The 19,983-nt window shown below is 44.1% G+C and overlaps 1 protein-coding gene and 1 long non-coding RNA gene across 6 annotated transcripts in view; one reads left to right on the top strand and one right to left on the bottom strand.

Moving 5' to 3' along the window:
• P4HA1 (prolyl 4-hydroxylase subunit alpha 1) overlaps positions 1 to 19,983 on the top strand; it is a 41,949-nt gene that overhangs the window by 17,546 nt on the left and 4,420 nt on the right. For 2 of the 5 annotated variants that reach the window (XM_062579904.1, XM_062579903.1), the window contains 9 exons: positions 1,593 to 1,832; positions 3,046 to 3,236; positions 3,828 to 4,004; positions 7,835 to 7,905; positions 14,095 to 14,194; positions 15,865 to 16,035; positions 18,117 to 18,182; positions 18,662 to 18,730; positions 19,503 to 19,599. In XM_062579904.1, the coding sequence (XP_062435888.1) occupies positions 1,593 to 1,832; positions 3,046 to 3,236; positions 3,828 to 4,004; positions 7,835 to 7,905; positions 14,095 to 14,194; positions 15,865 to 16,035; positions 18,117 to 18,182; positions 18,662 to 18,730; positions 19,503 to 19,599 (1,182 nt within the window). Of the gene's footprint in view, positions 1 to 1,592; positions 1,833 to 3,045; positions 3,237 to 3,827; positions 4,005 to 6,660; positions 6,732 to 7,834; positions 7,906 to 14,094; positions 14,195 to 15,864; positions 16,036 to 18,116; positions 18,183 to 18,661; positions 18,731 to 19,502; positions 19,600 to 19,983 lie in introns of all 5 variants that reach the window. The other 3 variants (XM_062579907.1, XM_062579905.1, XM_062579906.1) reach the window with 3 other exon arrangements.
• LOC134142613 (uncharacterized) lies at positions 15,009 to 18,010 on the bottom strand. The gene is made up of 2 exons (XR_009958924.1): positions 17,179 to 18,010; positions 15,009 to 17,082 (listed from the first exon to the last, which is right to left on the bottom strand). It is a non-coding gene; the product is annotated as an uncharacterized LOC134142613 (long non-coding RNA).

Below are 19,983 nucleotides of genomic sequence, written 5' to 3'. Positions count from 1 at the left end.
ATATGTTATGATGCATAACTTTGCTTCTCGGTTTGGTTCAAGACTTTGTCTCAGAGACTTACGGTTTCATTTTACTGCAGAAAAAAATGTTCTTTTTTTGAGATAACAGCACAAAATTACACAATGAAGCGGTTTGGGTTAACTGTAGTTTATTGCTGCTTTTGAATTGCTGCACAGTCCAAACTGTGCGTTAAAAAAGTCTTAATTGCAGAATCAATAGTTCTAGAGTGTAAAAGAAAATAGATTGGTATTTTGTTTTTTAAGGCTACAGAGTGGAATACCCCATGTAGTCACTTGTTATCTTTTTTTTCCCAGGGAATTTCTATTGCTAGGCAGTCAAGTTTTGATCAGTCTTAACTAGTCATTTGTTTATTATACAACTATTGCTGTCACATTGCTTATTACTATTCCTTAACTCTCCTTTTAACTTCCTACATTAAAGATTATGTTGTTTATATTAATTCTGACTGCTATTTGATTATTGCTGTTTTAAGCACCCTTTTAAGTTGTCTTTTCATCGGTAGATGTTAACCTGCTTTTGCAACCATTACTCATTCCAGAAGATCTCTTTGTCTGTGCCCTTCCACCATCATTTTGCCGCATTATTTAATCTTTGCATTATCCTAGAGTTTACAGGTATCTTCAGATTCAAAAACCAGAAATAGGATACAGAGTAGATCACCAGATGTTTAATTAGTAAGCAGAAACAAAGCTGTTCTGTGTGATATGCCTTTTTGTGTACTTTCTCTTCAGCTATTTGATCTCTCAAAGCTTGTCTTCAACAGAAAATTACACCTTCTAAAACACAGCTGTGGGAGCTGATGTTAGAAATTCAGAATTTATTAAGTAGTTAGGAACGTAAGTTTAGCTGTAAATCTAGCAGAATCTTGGACAAGAAGAGAAATTGCTTCTTTGTCTGCATTTCCTTTTTTCGTTATCTCCTAGATATTTTGGTTCCTTTTTACGAGATTAAATTTGGTTTTTCAGTGGGCCTTAATTTACAGTGACAAAAATAGGAATCTGTAATTTTCTTACTAGAGCTTTAATCTCTCAGAGGTCCTTTAAAATGTTTCTAAAAACAATTTACTTCAAAATCTTCAGCAGCTGGGCTTTTACTGACTGCTGTTTTCTTTTTCTTCCCCCACTAAGTAATTCCTAGCAAGATGTCTTCAGTAACATTTTTAAAAGCAATAATATAAAATCTTTGGAACTGATTTTTGCAACTTTGTATTGGGGTCACTGTTGCTCCTGCTCAAAGTGTTTGGGATTTGGCAGAAGGAGGGTTTATTTATTTTTTTGTTTGTTTTATTTCCTTAATTGTAAAGACCTTGAAACTAGTGGCTGGCATTTTGGCAATGGAAAGCTGTGTCTAACCAGGTCTCTTGGTTCTGCCGTGGGATTTACAGGCTTTAAATATTTGAGCAGAGTCTGCAATGAATAAGCACCACAGAAGGCAGATGTTTAAAACTAGGACCTGAACAGACATAAACTGTGCGGTGATGCATAAGGAATAATTCAGTGTCACTCTGCAGATCTGTCCAGAATTGTGTCAAATCTGCTTAATCTGCTCTTTTATTTTTTTTTTAATATAGGTGTAAAGCATAAATCCTTTTTAACAGCTGAAGATTGCTTTGAGCTGGGAAAGATTGCCTATACTGAGGCTGACTACTACCATACTGAGCTCTGGATGGAACAAGCTCTGAAACAGCTGGATGAGGGAGAAGTTTCTTCTGTGGATAAAGTTTACATTCTGGACTATCTGAGTTACGCGGTTTATCAGCAGGGGGATCTGAGCAAAGCAATGATGCTCACCAAACGCCTTCTTGAACTGGGTATGTGAAGAGAGATCCATAGCTCAGCAAGATTGAGCTCTGGGATCTGGCAAGCATTAGCTTCTGAGTCGTACAGAGGAATGCAGTCTTACATTCTGACTTGTGTATGCGTTCTATAAATTGATTATTACTGACATTACAGTTAACATCTTGGTGTAGTTTTCAATGCAATAAGTCTTATACTGCCATAAATCGTATTTTGCTCTCGTTTTAAATGGGTAAACTACCAGTGACAGAAAGTGTCATGGTTAATGATTTCTCCTTTCTGTTCAAGTATTTTTTGCCTCCTGTCCCTACCAGCATCTAACAACCAATTTTAGTCATTACTGTCTGAAATTGGTTTTCTTACTATGTCTTACTTTCCTTTGCTCTAGAGTAAGTTTAGATTACTTTCCCTTAAGTACAGGCAAGGAAACCATTAATGAAATTGAAGCTAAGTTGATAATACCTGATTCTCTACAAATTTTTATTTAGATGCAAAGTGATCGCACTCGAACTGAAAAATTTGGAAAAATAAGAAATACAACATGCAATGCAATGAGCTAAAATTCTGTCCATGTTATGAAATATCAAAGGCATTTATCTTTCTGTAAATACTCCACTGTGTAGAAGATGACTTGGGAAGTTTAGAACCAAATCTGAATGTTTTACAGCAATGGCTACTGAGAACTCTTTATTAATGAACTGAAGCAAATTGTTTAAATGTAGTGACTGTTAGAAGTTTTGTCACCCGCAATCTCAATTCCCGTCAGAGAGTTTGTTTGGTGTAAAGCCAGTCGTGGTGTCCCAGCTCTCTCCCTGTCCACTCCCGTTTCCCTGTCCCTCCCTCTCTGCTTGTATTGACTGGAATGACTAAAACCTGTTTATTCTAAGTGCTTGGAGCCCTGTGAGTACTGAGGATGCTGGCCTCGCCATGAGCAGTTTCTTAAACATGGATGAGTTAAGCTTAACTCTGGAGCTCCTTGTGTTGTATCTTCCTGCAGATGAATGAGGCTGTGTGCATGCTACAGACCAGCATCCCTTACAGACTAGCTCAGAGTCTTACCTATACTGTGAATGTTTTCCAGCCAGAGTAACAGAAGTTTGCTAATTTCTGCTTGAGAAGCAGCAATGTGTGTCTGATTTCTTTTTCTGTTTGTAAATAGCCTCTCTTGTGTAATTCTTTGCAAGTTGTTAACTTGCCAGTGTTTCTTGTCCGTTTCTTTGTCAATAGATCCTGAACATCAAAGAGCAAATGGGAACATGAAATACTTCGAGTATATCATGGCTAAAGAAAAAGAAGCAAATAAATCTAGTACAGAGTCAGAAGACCAGGCAGAGAAGGAAACTGAGGTTAAGAAAAAGGATTACCTGCCTGAGAGAAGGAAGTACGAAATGCTCTGCCGTGGGGAGGGTCTCAAAATGGTAAAGTGGACTAAAATAGTAGATTGTTTTGAAACATACAAATGTACAAAACCAACCATAACAAAAAACATTATCAGGAGTTTGTATGTGGCCTGAAAGCAAGGAAGTTGTTGTAGCACTTGGCTGAGTATATAGAGCTGAGGATTAGTGTGTGCTGGACTTCTTCCCTTTTTCATTCTGTCCAGTAAAGAAAAAATCATACTGCTGTGGACACTGCTGATCCACTCAATAAGCCAGTGAATGTACTAAGTAATTGCAGTTAATTGAATGAGTGTGCTGTACGGTAGATACAGGTACGAAATTGAATGAGGGTTTTTTTTTTCTTCAGCAACAAAATTAGTTATTTTTGATAGGACTTAGCTGTGTAAGTACTTACCTGTGTAAAGTACTGCTTGTTGCACCACTACAGAATAACATCCATTTGCTTAAAGCACTGATTTCTCAAACTTAAAGTATCTCTTCAACCAATAACAGTAAGATAGAGAAAGTGAATTGTTCCTGTATGCTGTTCTCAAGACATTTTGTATTTCTTAGAGATATTAATGTTATATGGATATCATCTGATTATTTCTCATTCTTTTGTGCTCTCAGACCCCACGGAGGCAAAAGAGACTCTTCTGCCGCTACTACGATGGAAACAGAAATCCTAGGTACATTCTGGGTCCTGTCAAGCAGGAAGATGAGTGGGACAAGCCTCGAATCGTTCGTTTCCTTGACATCATCTCCGATGAAGAGATCGAAACTGTGAAAGAACTAGCAAAACCAAGGGTAAATGCCTTACGCTTCTTTGCCTTTTGGAATCCTGGATCCTGTTTGTAGGAGGGGGTGCGTATGTATGTGTGTGGGGGTGATTCCGTGTCCTCTTGAATGCAGAGGCACATGTGGTTGTTCGCATGCTGTGTGCTTTCTCACCTCGTAACTCTTGGTGATGCACTGATTAAAGGGAACGGTGGGGAAATGGGAAATTCTGTGTAATTAAGAGACCCAGGCAGCAGCAGTCCGGGATTGTCAGACTTTTCTAGAAGATGCAATTTCAGCGTGCACTGTTTCAGATAAGGAGCAGAGTGCTCCACGGCAGAAAACATGCTTGTAGCTAAGTTGCCTTGTACTGCACCTGTCACCTGGTATCTTGGATTTTGGATGTTTTTAGTTTTGTTTTCTTAATTCTATATTTGCCAAAGTTGTGACATGGAGAAGAGTACTTTTTAGGGAAAGTCAGCCATTCCTCTGGTCTTGGGTGTCACCTTATTTTAGTGTACTGAATAAACAATAAAGAATGATAGTATTCTCCATTCAATATAAAATTGACTTTGTCTTCCAGGTTTTGCATATGTAATTTGGTTTGAAATTACCTGGGGGCGAGAAAGCTTTAACGAGGCAGTACTTAATTGGTGACACTCAGCTGCTTATTCACAATTTCAGCTTATCGAATCCCATTTGAGAAACCAGATCCCAAGGTTCTTGTTTCTGAATAAAAAATAATACAGTTCAACTGTCAGAATGTAACAGAAGTGTCCAAGATGAAGGAAAAAACCAAAAACCTTACTTGCCTGCTGTGTCCAGGTGGTTTGACTGTGCAACTCCAGATACGCATTTAAGATATAGTCAAGTTGATTTATTTTGTATGAGTTGCCAGTTACTTCTAAAATAAGGTTGAAACTTGTCTAAATAATTTCCCTGCCTTCTCCTTTGTTTTTAGCCTAAATGCCTCTTGGTGCGGAGAAAGCTGAGCAGATACAGGTTGTATAGATATAGGAGTGTGTGTGTTAAATATAGGGCAAACTGTGAGATAGATCTGTTATGAATTAAAACAGATGTGGGTCATGCATGGGCACATCAATCCTTGGTCATAGCCCTGAGTAGTAGGTAGAGAGAGTGAATTTTAAAGCCTGGTAAAGGCTGATGCATTTTATTTGTGAAGTAACATTCTGAACTGTAAAAAAGAAAGTACAACCAATTCTCATCTACCCATAAAACATCTCTTCCTGCTCTCCTGTCAGGCAGCCTTGCTGCGGGTCTGTGAGGCAGAGCCCCAGTTGTTCGATGATTAAGTCCCTTTGTGCTGCAGAAAAGCCTTGGCAGTATGTGTCTGGAATACGACTAAATCATTTCTTTATGGAACAGAAATAAACCTCATCACTGAAAACAGAAAAACTGCATGGATCTCTGAACATGTGGCAGATTTAAACATCTGGACTCGTTGAGATAATTGTTTTCCTACAAAATCTCTGATTTGTGGTAAAGCCTTGCAGATAGACAGTTCATTAATGCAGAAGCCTCCTTACAGTGTTAGGGTTCCCCATGTTTCCTGCAGCCTAGGTCTTGCAGGGCTCAGTAACCGATGTAGCAGGAGGATTGTGAATTTTTGAGAGAGAGACGTTGTCCCCCTCCGTCCAGGGATAACCCTCTCTGCCTCTCGGAAGGCACAACTGTCTGGTCTGTGCCCAGCCTTCTGCTACTCTGGCATAAGCTGTCAGGATGAAAGCGGGTTACTCGGCTTTGGGAGTCTCTCTGGAGTAGCACTTTGTGCTTCCTCTTGGGATGAGAGCAGAGGCTGCCTATTAGGAGTCTCCTGTACCTGGTTTTGTTAGTAGGGATGGAAAAGCTTTGATTTCCTTATTTATTTTTTAACAATAGAAAAATACTTATTATTATGAGACTTGGTACACCTTCTTGTACCTAGTGGAACTTTTTTCTAAAAACTGGACTCTGAAGCTGAAGCTTTCCGGTTTTGACTGATGGAGAGTGTCCGATAGCCCAAGAACAAAGTTATTTAGCGCAGAATAATAGCTGAAACGGGGTGGTGCCACACAGCTGTAGAACGACAGAGGGAAAGGCAAGGCCTTGAGGCAGGAGTTCTCTCTCTGTGCAAGTAAGGGCTGCAAGGTAAACGTGTCCACGGTCTGAACAAAGCCGTCAGTCTCCGTTAGCAGTCAGTCGTAGAGGAGTTCGCTTCAGTGCTGCTGTGGATAAGGAGTCACTAAAGTAGGGATTTAATCATGTTCCCTTTACTGTAAAGTTTATCTTGCCTGTGCAGGACAGCGTGTTAACAGAGGACCGACTGTATGTGTGTCACATTGCACAGCTGCCAGCGGCCGTATGAAGGAAATGAACATTTCTAGTTTGTTTGTTCAGACAGCTGTTCCTCTTGCTCCAGAAATGGAAACATTATTTCCTGGAAAACTTGGTTTTTCTCTAAGATGCTGTTAAAACTTCCCTTTTAGTAAAATTGGAGACTTCCCCTTCCTACCCAGCGCTGCTTCCGATTTTTTTTCCCCTTCCCTAAAAGAGGCACCACCACGGAAGGTGCCTGGGTGGCTTGCGTGGCAGCTTGTGTGGCGTTTCCGTAGGCTTCTGAATGGTCGGATTGCTGTGATGCAGTATGTGCTTTGTAATGCAACTATTCTGATGGTTCGCTTCACAGCTGAGGCGAGCCACCATTTCAAACCCCATAACAGGAGCCTTGGAGACGGCACATTACAGAATTAGCAAAAGGTAAGAGAGCTCTATGCCAGACGTTTTGGGCCTGTAATGAGTGCGTAGATTCTGCTCATTATGGGGAAAGAGGTGGTCTAAAAAGACGACTTTGGCTTTGTAGTCCACCACTTTATTACATGCAGATATTGTAACAGGCTGTTACTGCTGAGTTTCTCAGTCTTTTCCTTCAGCTGGAAGTTCTGAAGTTGTGTTTGAACATGAAAAATTAAAAAAAAAAAAACACCTTCTCGGTGCGTGTTCTCAATGAATAACCTGTACATGAAGCAGGTCTCTTAAACACGTTCAGCGTACAAAACATATGGAGGTACAAAACCTGCAGTGATGCAGCAGAACATGCCTTCTTAAAATTCCCTTTCCCTTGCTATTATCATCAATTAAAACTCGTCCTCCTTTTCCTTGCAAAATCGAGCAGATCACTTAAAAAGTGCCTATACGCCTGTATGAGCTGCCTCAAGTTGTTATCTTGTGTGACAGCTGGACTGGCAGGCAAAACACAGCTTCATTAGCCGCAGAGGTTCGTGGTCCAAGATAATCCCTTGCTCCTTGCCTGGGCCTTTGCCTCCTGCTGACACAAATTTGGCAGAAAGCAAACTTTATTTTTTTTTTACTGGACTCCTGGTTCTTTCCAGTTTGCCTGTGAAGTACTGCAAATCTTGAATTTAGCAACGGTTTTCCAAAATTTGCTAGTCAGAGATAGTCTGACTAGCTTGAAAGGAAACCTTTCCCCCTCCCCCCTCCCCGAATTTTAGTAGTGATGATTAGAGCTGGTTGAGCCAAAATTCTAAAAAAGTTAAACTTCTGCATGAAAAGGAATTGTCTGTGAAACTCAGCATCATAAACTATTTGCAGAAAGTCTCTAGTTTAAAAAAAACCCAAAAAACAAATACAGGAAAAAAGTGAAAGGACAATCTAACCAAATTTTTCCAACCAATTTGTTTTGATTCGGAAATGGCAGCTACAGCTTCTGTTGCCCTCCTAACATTGCTAATTTAAGAGCATTGCATACCATCCGGACCAATCGGAACCCTTTCCAACACCTGTGGCTTGGCAAAAGCGCAGCCTACTAGGTGGGTAAGCCCTTGTCCTTTCTCTTTTTGTAGCTGAGCCGGGCTACTGTGCATGACCCTGAGACTGGGAAACTGACCACAGCACATTACAGAGTCTCTAAGAGGTAAGGGGATGTCTCCCTCCGGGGAAGCCTGGTCTGTGACTGCACTGCTTCATCGCTAAACCTGGGGCAAATCAGGAGTTTGCACTACTGGCGTGTTCCTTCTCTTCCGAAGAAAGAGACTGGCCTAAAGCCAGATGAACTGCCCTGATAAAGCAAGCGGTCTGCCGAAACGTAAACTGATTTTAAACGTCAGCGGGAGCTTAAACTGGCGTTTCCACCTTTGCTCGTCATCGCCTGTATAATGTAACTAATGTACTAAAAATGTTGTCGAAGTGAAGGGTTCTGCTTACACTAACAATCGGAGAAGGCTGCGTGTCGCTCACCTACACCGCTAAGCCTCAATATTGATACGTACTGTACCGAGAACGAGGCACCCATGGGCTGCTATGACTCATAGGTACAGTGCAAGTTAATGTAGCTGGTAACTGTAATAATACCAAACGATTGAAAGTAGTTGCTGCTTTTAATAGAAAAGACAGCGTTCGTTCGTATTCTTTGAACAAAAAAGAAATCAGAAAGACTTAATAGCTTAAGCAGAAATGCGTTTTATTTATTTAATACTGTTAAAAGGGTACAGTACTTCCAAATACAAGTAGTGGCAAGTTAAAAACTTATTTTTATTTGCAGCCCCACACCTCCACATTGCATTTTTTGCAACACATACTTCCACTCGCCAAAGTGCGTGCAAATATTTATAGAGTCTTTTCAAAATGGTGGGAAGTGAGCTCCTCCCTATTTGTTCCTTAAAACTACCTTAAGGGGCCTGTCCAGAACGACTTCAGGGACGTACGGCTTCTTGTTGGACGTGCATTAGGTTTAGTTAGTTTTAAAAATTTTCTTTGCAAGTCTGTGTGTGTTCTGCCGTGGTCCTGTGTGACGGTGTCTTTCACGGAAACGTCTGCTGTGGCGCAGCCGGTTTGGGCGTTCATGGAAGGCGCCTGTTAACCCACCTGGACGCGCTGTCGCAGTTGCTGATAACTTGATGCGCTGTCAGAGAGCGGCAGGTTGCGAAGGTGACTGGATCACGGAGACGTGTAGCTGGCCCCTGTGTAAACAGACGAATGACCCTTACTGAGAGGGCTTTTTATTTAGGGGTTTGCTTTCCCTTTAGTGGGAATTCTTATGCCTTGGAAATCTTGTACCAACTAGGCTGTGTGATGCAATGATACAGATGGAATCATCCTTAAGACCAATAAATTTCAGCTATTTGGCAATGTTATATACTAGTTTCAGCTTATATAAGGAAATAGTAATTTTGCTTTTAATAATCACATATGAAAACCCTGTTAAGATGGGGGTTCTAGGTGTTTCAGCAAATACCAAGCATATCTTACATGTTAAAGATTGTATTTTGTGTTTTTGAAGGGAGCTGGATTATTTGCCGCTCCGCATACATTGCAGATGCCAGTCAGATAACGTATTAGACAGCACTCATCGTTGCCAGCTGTTTCCCTCATGAGCCTGTGTCTAACTGCGTCCGCGCAGCTAGATCTGTTTGCCATTACCACTGGCTTCCCGACAAAAAAAGACTCTTTCTCTGAGGGATGTAATTGCACTTCAGAACCAGCTGTGGGCTCTACCGGGCCGGGGACCTGGGCGATCAAGTACAAGAGCAGTTGCGGTACGTGAAGTGCTGCACGCCTGGAGTAAAGCCGAGTGACTAGCACCTGGGAATGAGAGCCTTAAAACTCTTTAAACTTGCAGGGTTCGGTGCTCAAAAAGGTGTCAGTCTGGGACTCCTTCCAGCACACAAGTAACTCATAGAAGGAAATCGGATTGTATTGGGCTGAATGTTTAAATTCCTTATCTCGTTGGAAACTAGAATTGGGACTGCAAAAGAGAAGCACCTGTAAATGGGTGTAAGGAATTGCTAAGAAGTTAGTGAGGAAACCTTGCGCAAAGGGATCGCCATGGGGGTGGGAGGAGGGAAATGGTCCTTTCTGAGGCCTCCCCTCTCCTTCGCGTACCGCCACGCTAATCGCTAATCATTTTGGAGGTATGTCCTTTGGGAGGCTGACAGCTAAAAACTCTGATGGGAAATAAACCCCACCCGCAAGAAAGACCCCAGAGGCCAGACTGCTTTAGAAAAATCATGTTATTCATGCTAGATCACTGGAAATTCTCTTGCAGAGTCACTGCTAGCGATGTCCTGCTGGGGCTGTCTGAGCTGGTTTGGATTCCAGATGAATCATTGCTCCTGAAAACCAAGAAATGCTTGCTTTATTTTTTTAACAGATTACTGCTTCCCCCTTCAAACATTCTTTCCTAGCAAATGCACATCTAAATTACAGCATTCCTCTCTTTGAGAGGACTACTGTTCACTGCGCAGTACGTGGCAGGCTGTGTAAAGGGGGACACCTTGCCAGCAGTATGAGGAGCACCAACCAAGCCGTGCCGCGTGCAGTACCGGAATAAACTCGGCCAGTCTGACCCTGCGCTGCTTTTAAAGCAGCTGCTTTCCCCCCCCCCCTCCTCCAAGAAGCCAGCTGAAGGTCATAGCGTACGATGTTAAAGTTTCCAGCGCAGGAATACCAGCCTGTGCTGGTATCACTGTTCGCTGTTGCCTCTACTAATACTTTTACGTACTAAATACATTTGAGAAAGTTTTAAACATGCAGGGCTTTGTTTCGTGTGACCAATAACCATGGTTACAAAGCCGTGCTGAAACAGTCTGGCGAGGTGCAGCTGTAGCTGTGACTAAGGACGTGCCCTGTCTGTTACTAGAGCAGCCTGGTGCAGCTAGACAAGCTTCTGGGCACGTGAGCCCCTGTGTGTTGTGTAGCTGGACAGTTGTCTGTTTCCCCAAATACACTGGCTAGTCTAGAATTATTCCTAAATACAGATCTTTATGAAATCTTATGCTGTTAATATCTAGAGGGATATCTGATATGGAATTTTAAGAGGGGAGTAAATGTTTTTTTTTTTAAAAAAAAAAAAAAAAAAAAAAAAAGCTAGCTGCTTGTATTGACCATCAGGTTAAAAGCTTGCCGCCAGGTACCGGTGTGAGGAGGAAAAAAAGAAACCCCGCAGTGTATATTCAGCACTTACTTCAATTCTTCCAGTTTCTGTAAAATGTTAGCTTAGTTCATGGATGTCTTTTGGTGCGTCCGTAGTCTTTGGGAATTTGGGCTGTTGATGTGGCAGGTTTAAAGAAATTTCAAATCCTCTCTCTAGTAAGCAGTGTCTTTGTGGCTGCACCTTAAATTGAAATGCTTATGGCTTCCCCATGAAATAAGTTTGTCCCTTTTTGTTAAGAGTAAGTTTTCTGGTCATGGTGTAGTCATGGGTGTCAACTAGTCAAAAATACAACAGAATGCTTTTCATCTGAGTGAGCAGCTTTACGAACTTACGTCGAAGAGTAGAGCCCGAGTGCGTTCAGCGTGAGTTGCTCTGCATGCTGGACTACGAAAAAAGCTGGCGCACAATTTGACAGTCCATTAATCCTGTAGCACATGTGCCCCTGGCCAGGGAGAAAGTGGCTTTTGACAGAAAGGAGAGAAGACTTCCCCGGGTGAAGGCAAACCTCCTGTACGCAGTCTTGACCTGGACGCGTAATAGAGACTGACTCTGCATCCGTGGAGCACCAAGGCCAGGACTAGCGATGGGCAAGGACAGCGCAGAAGGGTGGTCGTGATCTGCGACCACAGCCTGCCGGAGTGGAAGGCCCTTCGTGCGCACCTCAGCGCTGTAGGTACTGAGACTCCCCCCCCCCCCCCCCCCCCGATGCTGGAAAAGCAGCGTGGGGATCTGCAGGCCCTCCCGAGCACTGTGCTCTCGCAGAAGCAGCGATCGTGACGTTTGCAGGGTTAAGTCACGCTCTGACTCCTCAGCTGACACTGGTTAGAACTACAGGCTGCCTCTGAGTCGTGCTCAGGGCCAAGCCTGGCACTTGAACAATAATTTCAGTTCTCCATTTCCTCCCCCTTCCACAGACTTTCTTTGTATCCTTGGATAATTAACCAAATTTCTGAAAGCCATACCGTATTTTTACTTCACGAAACGATGCAGAGCTCTCCCGTGTGAGGGCTGAAAGCCTTCGCTGCCATTCTAAGTAACAAACGCAGTGAGAACGCTGGGCTTTTTTGTTGCTTGCTTGTTTGCTTCAAGCCTTTCCAGCGGGCTGGGCAGCAGCGGGTACCGCGTGCGTGCCGAAGGCCCGCTGGGCTCTTCTCGGGTATCAAGGGCGAGGCTGGGGCCCGCTTGTGAGCGCTGCCTGCTGAATGTGGCTGCGAGCGCGTGCGCTGCAAAGCTGCCTTTCATTTGGGAAGTGCTTCGTAGAACTGCCTGTCTTGCTCTCTCCTCCCATCTCAAGTCTGGGACCGTAACATTTTCTTGTACTAACAGTGTGTAGAAGTAGATGGATCTTGGTACGTGTTTGCACAAGTCTGTCTGGAGAGATTTTTATTTCTTTTATGTATATACTTTTCACTTAAAAAAAAAAAAAAATCCATGCTCGTAGAGATTCTGTAACCTGTGTCAGTGCCTTGTGTCAAGTGTCATGCTACTGTGCCTCCCATGCAAAGCATGTTTTTTTTTTCTTTTTAATAAGAATTATGTAAAAAACAAACGAAAATGGAATTGAATTTAGTAGAGATGTGACGCTTCATTTGAGTGGCAATCCTGTGATATACTGGCCCGCTAGGCTCTGAGCCCAGATGTGCTTATGGAACAGTCTTGTAAAAGCACCGGGATCTGCTGGTGATGCCAGAGACCAAGACAGATGCTAGAGAAAAGGCAGAACACACAGTCTGCAGCGCCCTGCAGAAAGGGGCCGCGCTCGTTATTGGGCATAGTGAGAGGACCGCCGAGGGGCGTAGGGAGGAGGAGCAGGTAGGCAGTGACGTGCACGGAGGAAGGGAAGAGGGCCAGATTGAAGAAAAAAAATGCATTGGGCTAGAACTAGAAGAGTAAAGCAGTTAGGGGGAAAAAAAGGAAAAAAAAAAGGAAAAAAAAAAAAGCTTCCTGTGAGCACAAGAATGGGTTTTTGTTTTTGTTTTTCCTAAAAACAGCAGCCATGCGGCTAGATGGGATTGCTGTTTCTTTAAAATGAACAGGCCCTTTTTCTTACGAAGAGATGAAAGACGGGATTTCCAGGCACGTAACTGCATGTGGTCATGGCTGGTCGGGCCCGGGGGCTGCACAAAGCTGCAGTCACACGCCGCTTGTGCTCTTCCCTGCCAAGCAGCAGCAGCACGCGGGTGGGTGCCGTTGCTGTGTCTCTCCCAGCCCGCTTTCAAGGGCGAGCAGCTCTTCAGCATATAGACGGCCGAACTGGGCCAAGAGACAGTCTGGGTGAAGGTAGCAGCTCTTGTGTAGGATGGCTTAGTATTTGTTTTATTCCTTTCTCTGCTGACTCATTTGCAAAGTGTTTTAAATGCAGCATTTCCAGCTAAGGGTTCCTAATTTATAACTAGGAGGCTGACATTTTGAAGATGGTGTTAGGACTCCAAGCCTGGTGCGTATAAGGATGAATAAATCCATACATAAAAGTGTTCTAATCACAGTGTACCCAAAACACATCCTAATACCAGATTCTTAGCCTAGGCTGTTGTTGTAGTACAGCTTGTTCAACAGGGTATATACAGTGAAGAGTTTTTAGGCCTTATTTAATTGTTTCCTTAATGGTTTTTAGTACTGCCAGACAGGTAAGCAAGATGACATGGCAGATCACAGCGCGCTCGCTCATGTGTGCGCTGGTGCCGTGGGTGCGCTGAGTTACAATTGCACAGACTCTGCACGCTAGCGTAAGTCAGCTGGTCCTCTAGGTGCTGCAGCCAAGCGTACCGAGCGCGTGGGCTAGCTCAGCTGTTTGGGGTGGGTAAGAGCAAAGTGGTGGTACGCCTGCTTTGGAAAATAGCTTGAACCAAATTTCACCGGTTGGAAGGGTGTTTGCTCAACTTAAGTATGTTTTTTTCCTCACTCATTTGATAGTTCCCAGTATGGAAAGTAATTTTGAAGTTTTCTTAAACTAGTGCTGTAAGTAAGTAAGTGGGCTCTGTAGAAAACACAGCTTATTAAATGCAGGTCTCTGTAATGCCCCTAGACATATTTCTGAACTACGTTTTTTTTTTTTTTCCTAAAACATGAGAAAAATCTCAAATGAGAAGCAGCTGTGAACAGTGCACTTGTACTGGTAGCTTATTGTCTTATTACTACATACTGGTATTAATTTTTTTCTTCTTAACTTAGTGCTTGGTTGTCTGGATATGAAAGCCCCGTGGTGTCTCGCATTAACACAAGGATACAGGACCTAACAGGACTTGATGTCTCCACCGCCGAGGAACTACAGGTAAACTGTTAAAACAAGTATGACTGTCCGTGGCCTGTTCGTTCTGCACGGCTTTGTGTGCAGCGTGGTCCCCACCCAGGCAGCGTTCGTGAGGTGCCCACAAAAACTGATGTGATCCGGGGCCAGCTAGGAATTTGGTAACTGGCTTGATCCAAGCCTTGTAGGAAGACTGGGTGTGTTTTTACAGGGAGGTAGAGACAAAGTTCTCTCTCTTTGCAAGAATAGTACTAGCTTTATTACTGAAGCGTGAAATGGCTTCCTCTTGGTGGACGGACGCTTGCTAAAGTGAATGCAAATCAGTGTAATTTTTATTATACTAATAAAATCCAGTTTTGTTACTTCAGGGTCAAACTTTGCTTTTATGGTAACAGTGCAGAGTTCAGCTGGACTCATATTTGAGGAAATGGGGGAAAGAATGGTTGTTCTGATTTCCTGTGGCCTTGGTGGCCCTAGAAGGCCAACAGCGCGTCCAGAATCTCTGCAATATGGAAGGATTGACTGTATATGTAACTCGACTTTATTTTAAAAGTACTTCTATTTATATACTTGTGGTTCTTAAGTGTTAACAGCTAGAATGCTGCTTTGATGATCTAGAGCAATTTAATGTATAGAAAGCAGGACTGTGCTTCCATGAAAGCTGCTGCTGCACGAAGATTCCTCATGATAAGGTGCCCAAGCATCTAGCTGAAAATTGAGGTTATGAATGCACAGAGAAAAAAAAATCTATCAGCAAAAAGGACAGTGGGTCCTGATAGACATCACGATCAAAAAGTGACTTAAAATTGAATGGAGAATGTAAAAATGCCATGACCCATTCTGAAGAGAAATAGTCTTTAAAGTTTTTATAGAAAAACTCTGGGACCCTGGGGGAAGGGAGGTGGGACCGTGCTGGTATAAAACCAAGTGAACTTCTCTGCAAGCAGGAGTGCTCAAAAGGTTCCCGTGTTAGAGGCAGGCTGGTGCAGAGAGGGGCGCACGCCCTCCTGAGAAGACAACCGGTGGCATCCGTGAGCGCTCTGTGTCCGTTGTGGCAGCTGTAGGACAGAGCAGGTCACAGTAACAGCGGTGGCTGCTCCGCGCGCTGGAGTACCTTACCAGGGGAAGCTACAGCTGGCAGGACTGCGCTTGGATGTGCCGCTGCTCCGGTAGCCAAGGAGCTTGGGTCTCCTTGGAGCCTGTGGCTGTCCAGGTTTTCAGGAGTCCTGAAAGGTGCCAGTCGGCTTCTAAGAGCTGGAAGCCATTAGGAGGACAAGTAGCGTTTTCAGCAGGTGCTCGAGAACCGGAGCGGAGCGTTCGCATTCAGCAGGGGGAGGGACCCCGAGGGGCGGGGGAGCTCCCAGGAAAGCTGACCTGCCGGAGGGGAAGTTTAAGCTGCGGCTTGGCTGGGAGATGGATCGTGGCGGAGAGAACTGGAGAGGGACCGAGTCCCCAAAGCTCAGAGTCACGTTCTGGCTCTGAATGGATGAGGAATCTCAATGAATAAAGAGCTATTTGTGAATAAACCCAGCAGGACGCTGCTGCGTACAGTACAGGGTAGTTGACAGGGACTTGTAATTTCCTACAAACTTCAGCTATCCAAAAATTAGAGATTGTGTGTGTAAAATTCACACCCCTTCTTGTCTAGACAAATACTGCTTGACTAGATGTTTGTGCTTCTCCTTTCACTGTAGGTAGCCAACTACGGCGTAGGAGGCCAGTATGAGCCTCATTTTGATTTTGGAAGGGTAAGTCCTGTTTTCTGTCTCGATCTCTTTCTTCTTCACAAGCAATGTGTTTCTCTTTTTCAGGTGGCAAATTATGGAGTGGGAGGACAGTATGAACCCCACTTTGACTTTGCACGGGCAAGTAAAGAAATGGAGGAGAGATAGTAATCTGGTGAAGCCTAGGCCTCTTGGCTGTGGCACCATTTTTAATCTTTAATGTGTATTACCCGTCATAGTCCTTCAACTTTTCTAATCTGTGTTAGTGGAGAAAGCCCTCTAAACCACCAGCTGAACTGATAAACAATACAGGCATTATGGAGCAAAAATGGTTTTCTTCAGAAACGTAATTTTAAAAAGAGCTATTTCTATGGAGATGACTGATTCTTCTCAACAGAGCAAAGGCCATTAGCTTCATTCTAAAACTAAAGAAACATTAGAAATATTTTTGCTGGCCCAGATGCTGGCTACATAAAGCCCATTTTGTTAAAGTCCCTGAAGGAAGTGCAGTCAGATTGTGTCCTGTGTTCCTCTCACACATGGAAGAGGACGGTGGCCCCCCGTGCACCATAGCTACCACAGCTGCACCTGCAATGCAGAGCGCTGCTGGAGGCGGCAAGCCTGACGGTACGGCTGAGGCTTAATGCCCTCTCCTGCACGAAGGACTTAACAGCAGCGTAGGACACCTGCTTTGCAGCTTGCCATGCAGGCATGCGAGGTGGAGGGAGCTTCGTCCCCCAGAGCTGAGACAGAGGCATCTTCCATGCTGTTGAAGAGCTGTGAAAATACAAATGCTCTGTATTGCACTCCACATGCTGATTGCTAACGAACTACTGAAACTGCCAAAAGCCTACTAAGTTCTCTTCATCTTTCCATCCTTGCTTTATTTGAGTTAAATTCCTAACCTATTTCTGTTCCAGCTGAAACCTCAGATTGCTGGAAATAATGCCACTGAATTCAGTTGGTTATTTATTGGGCATACCTATGCGTGATTTAACACCTTCAGATTAACTTTATGCTGTGAATCAAATTCACCAACTATTAATCAGAATCTCTGCTCTTTAAGCACATGCTCAAATGCACTGGAAATGATTAACAGATTTTGGTTTGAAATGCATGGGTTAATTTCCAGAGTAACGACTGCTGAATTTGAGCACAGATAGCGGCCACAGTGGGTAGGCTGTAGACCTAAAAATAGGACGTGACAGAAATTAGTCTCGTAACCTATCAAAATGGATTTCTGTTCTTAAAATCACTTTATTTAAAAAAAAAATGACTACTTACCAAAACGGATCCTTGGGTAGCTTGTTGGCCCATTGCGAGCCTCAGCTCTGTGGAGCACTCCGCCTCCTCGCTCTTTCCCAGCAGGAATGAAAGGCAACATAAGCATTTTCAGGTAACAGAGACGCACACGCTGGCGGGCGGAGAGGAAGAGGCCTCCACTTTGACCACAGCGCTGGGCTTGTGGTGCACGCAGTGCCAGAAAGCGCGTTCCCCTGCATTTAGGCAGGGATTACTTATTCCTGTTGGAAGCGTCAGGAGTTACTGCCACAGGCGCTCGGCAGCTGAGAGGGCAGTGTTTAATGAATCGCTCGTTAGACTTTTAATGGCGCTCAAAGACGCGCGTGTGTCAGGAAGGAGCGCAGAACGCAGAGAGCCAAACAGCTCAAAGCCAGTAGCTTAAGCAGCAGCGTCCCTGGCGCAGCAGCCGTCGCGTTCAGCCCCTCCGGGAGCAGGAAGGGGAAGAGGGCTGCACAGGCAGAAACCCCGTGGCGAGCAGGGCCGGGGCACGGCCGTCGGGGGGTGCTTGGAGCCCCTCCTGCGAGAGCTCGGCCCCTAGCACGAGGCCCAGTGAACCTGGCGCTCCAGAGCTGTCTCACTCCAGGTCACCTCTGGCAAGGGCAAGAGGAGAGACGTGAGCACCATTAATTAATTAAGTCTGTGGCTGCGAAGAGGATTTATGTACTAATTTTCAGACAACAAAGTTATTCTAACGATTAGCAACATGGGCTTATGCCTTCCCTGTCCTGTAGAATTTTAAAATGCCTGCTTTATTTAAATTAATAGGTACTCATATTGCATTCTCCCCTCCTGCCAAATAGAGGGAATGAACTCATTTTTCTGCATGAGTTTGTCTGCTGCCGGTACTACAGCTGTGTGTTACTGACTCCCCTACATAATCAAAATTAAATACTTATTAAATCTGCTTGCTTTATTCACAGAAAGATGAGCCAGATGCTTTTAAGGAACTGGGAACAGGCAACAGAATTGCTACTTGGTTGTTTTATGTAAGTGATATATTTCTGTCCTGTGCTATTGCCAAAAATATCCATCTATCTCTGCATATTCTATACAGTTGAACGATTTCATTCAATTTTTTATTGAAATGACTTGCAAATGAAGGCAGCCAGTAACTTAGTGGTAAATATGGGTATCTTCTTACCTATAAATAATTGTTCTTACATGTGTTCCTAAGGAGGATTTAAACTATTTATTTGACTGTTCACTTTTATATCTGCGTAGGTATTTATAGTATGCTCACTGCCAAAACGTTTGACAGGTAACATTCTGAGATAAGGCTGGCTATTCCACTTTGTGCAAAGTGAGTGGTTTTTAGTCTTCCCTTATTAGGCTATTAGTCAAACAGCCATTGCTTCCTAATGGGGAGGTAAAAATTACGTTTTTCAATACCTTGATTTTATTTTACTAAAATGTGGCACTTCGGGAATGCATTGGCTTGCAACTTTACTGTTTTCCACCTTTTCAGATGAGTGATGTGTCAGCAGGGGGAGCTACCGTCTTTCCTGAAGTAGGAGCTAGTGTTTGGCCTAAAAAGGTAAATGGGGGTTTTAATCCCGTATTAACCGTTCCTCTCTCCAGCTTCTTAAAACCATAGCAGATTGTGTATTTGAATGTTGAAAAGGAAACTATGAAATAAGCTTCCCGAAAAAAAATCAGAGTGCTGTTCATGGCAGCACCAGTAAGTGAAGGCGCTGGAGCAGAACTAGTGATTCCAGCGGTGCTGTTCAGCTGTGTTAAACTTCTTACACAAGTAAGTCGAGACCTCTGGTCTACTGTGTGTTAAGTCCAAAACATAACTATGACTTGACTGCTGCTGATGTTTAAATTTTACAAACATTAAGGAAAACAGTACCTCAGAACACATTTTAAAAATATTCAAATCTGCAAGTAGGCTTCCTGCTGCTGTGGTGGGTTTACAGATTTGTCTTGGAGCTTCCATAGGGAATTCCGTCTGAAATTTTGTGCTCCTGCTATATAGCTTTTACCTCAGGACAGTCAGGAATAAGGTCTCTCTTTTCTTTACTAGCCTGCTGTTTGTTTTTAGGAAACCCTCCTGCTTTTCTAGAAGTAGTCAGAGTTGAATGAAATTGGCTTAGAATAAAGAAAAATAAATAAAAAACAAGGGTATATGAGTCAGAGGAGACTCATTCCTCTGGAAAGAAAATTTTAGAAAATGGAAGAGAATCTTCAATTTTAAAGGAATATGTGAAATACAAACACACCGACCTTAATGATTAAGTGGTGCTGGGGTGTGAGCGCATCACAGACCAAGATGCTGAGAGCCTCCACTGCGCTTTGCTTTCCAGGGCACGGCCGTATTCTGGTACAACCTCTTTCCAAGTGGGGAAGGCGACTACAGCACACGGCATGCAGCCTGCCCAGTACTAGTTGGAAACAAATGGGGTAAGTACCCCTGAAAGGGTTCTGAGTGCCTGTGGGGGGGAGGGCAAGGATTTGTTAGGGGTGGGGGGGTGAGGGGAGTGGACAGGGTAGGGGGAGAGGGAGGAGGGGTGGGAAGGGGTAGGGGGGATGGAGGGAGAGGGAGGGTGGAGGGGGAGAGGGAGGGTAGGGCAGAGGGAGGGAGGGGGGAAAGTGGGGGGGGGAGAGGGAGGGGTGGGAGGCAGGGGTGGGGGGAGAGGGAGGGGTGGGAGGCAGGGGTGGGGGGGGAGGGGGGGGAGGGAGGCAGGGGTGGGGGGGAGGGTTGGGGGGGAGGGAGGCAGGGGTGGGGGGGAGGGTTGGGGGGGAGGGAGGCAGGGGTGGGGGGAGGGGGTGTGAGGAAGGGGGAGA

This window comes from Rhea pennata, chromosome 7, assembly GCF_028389875.1.
Source record: "Rhea pennata isolate bPtePen1 chromosome 7, bPtePen1.pri, whole genome shotgun sequence".
In the NCBI taxonomy this organism is placed as follows: Eukaryota; Metazoa; Chordata; class Aves; order Rheiformes; family Rheidae; genus Rhea; species Rhea pennata.
The sequence above is the reverse complement of the archived record's forward strand: the minus strand, read 5'-3'. Positions and strand labels throughout refer to the sequence as shown.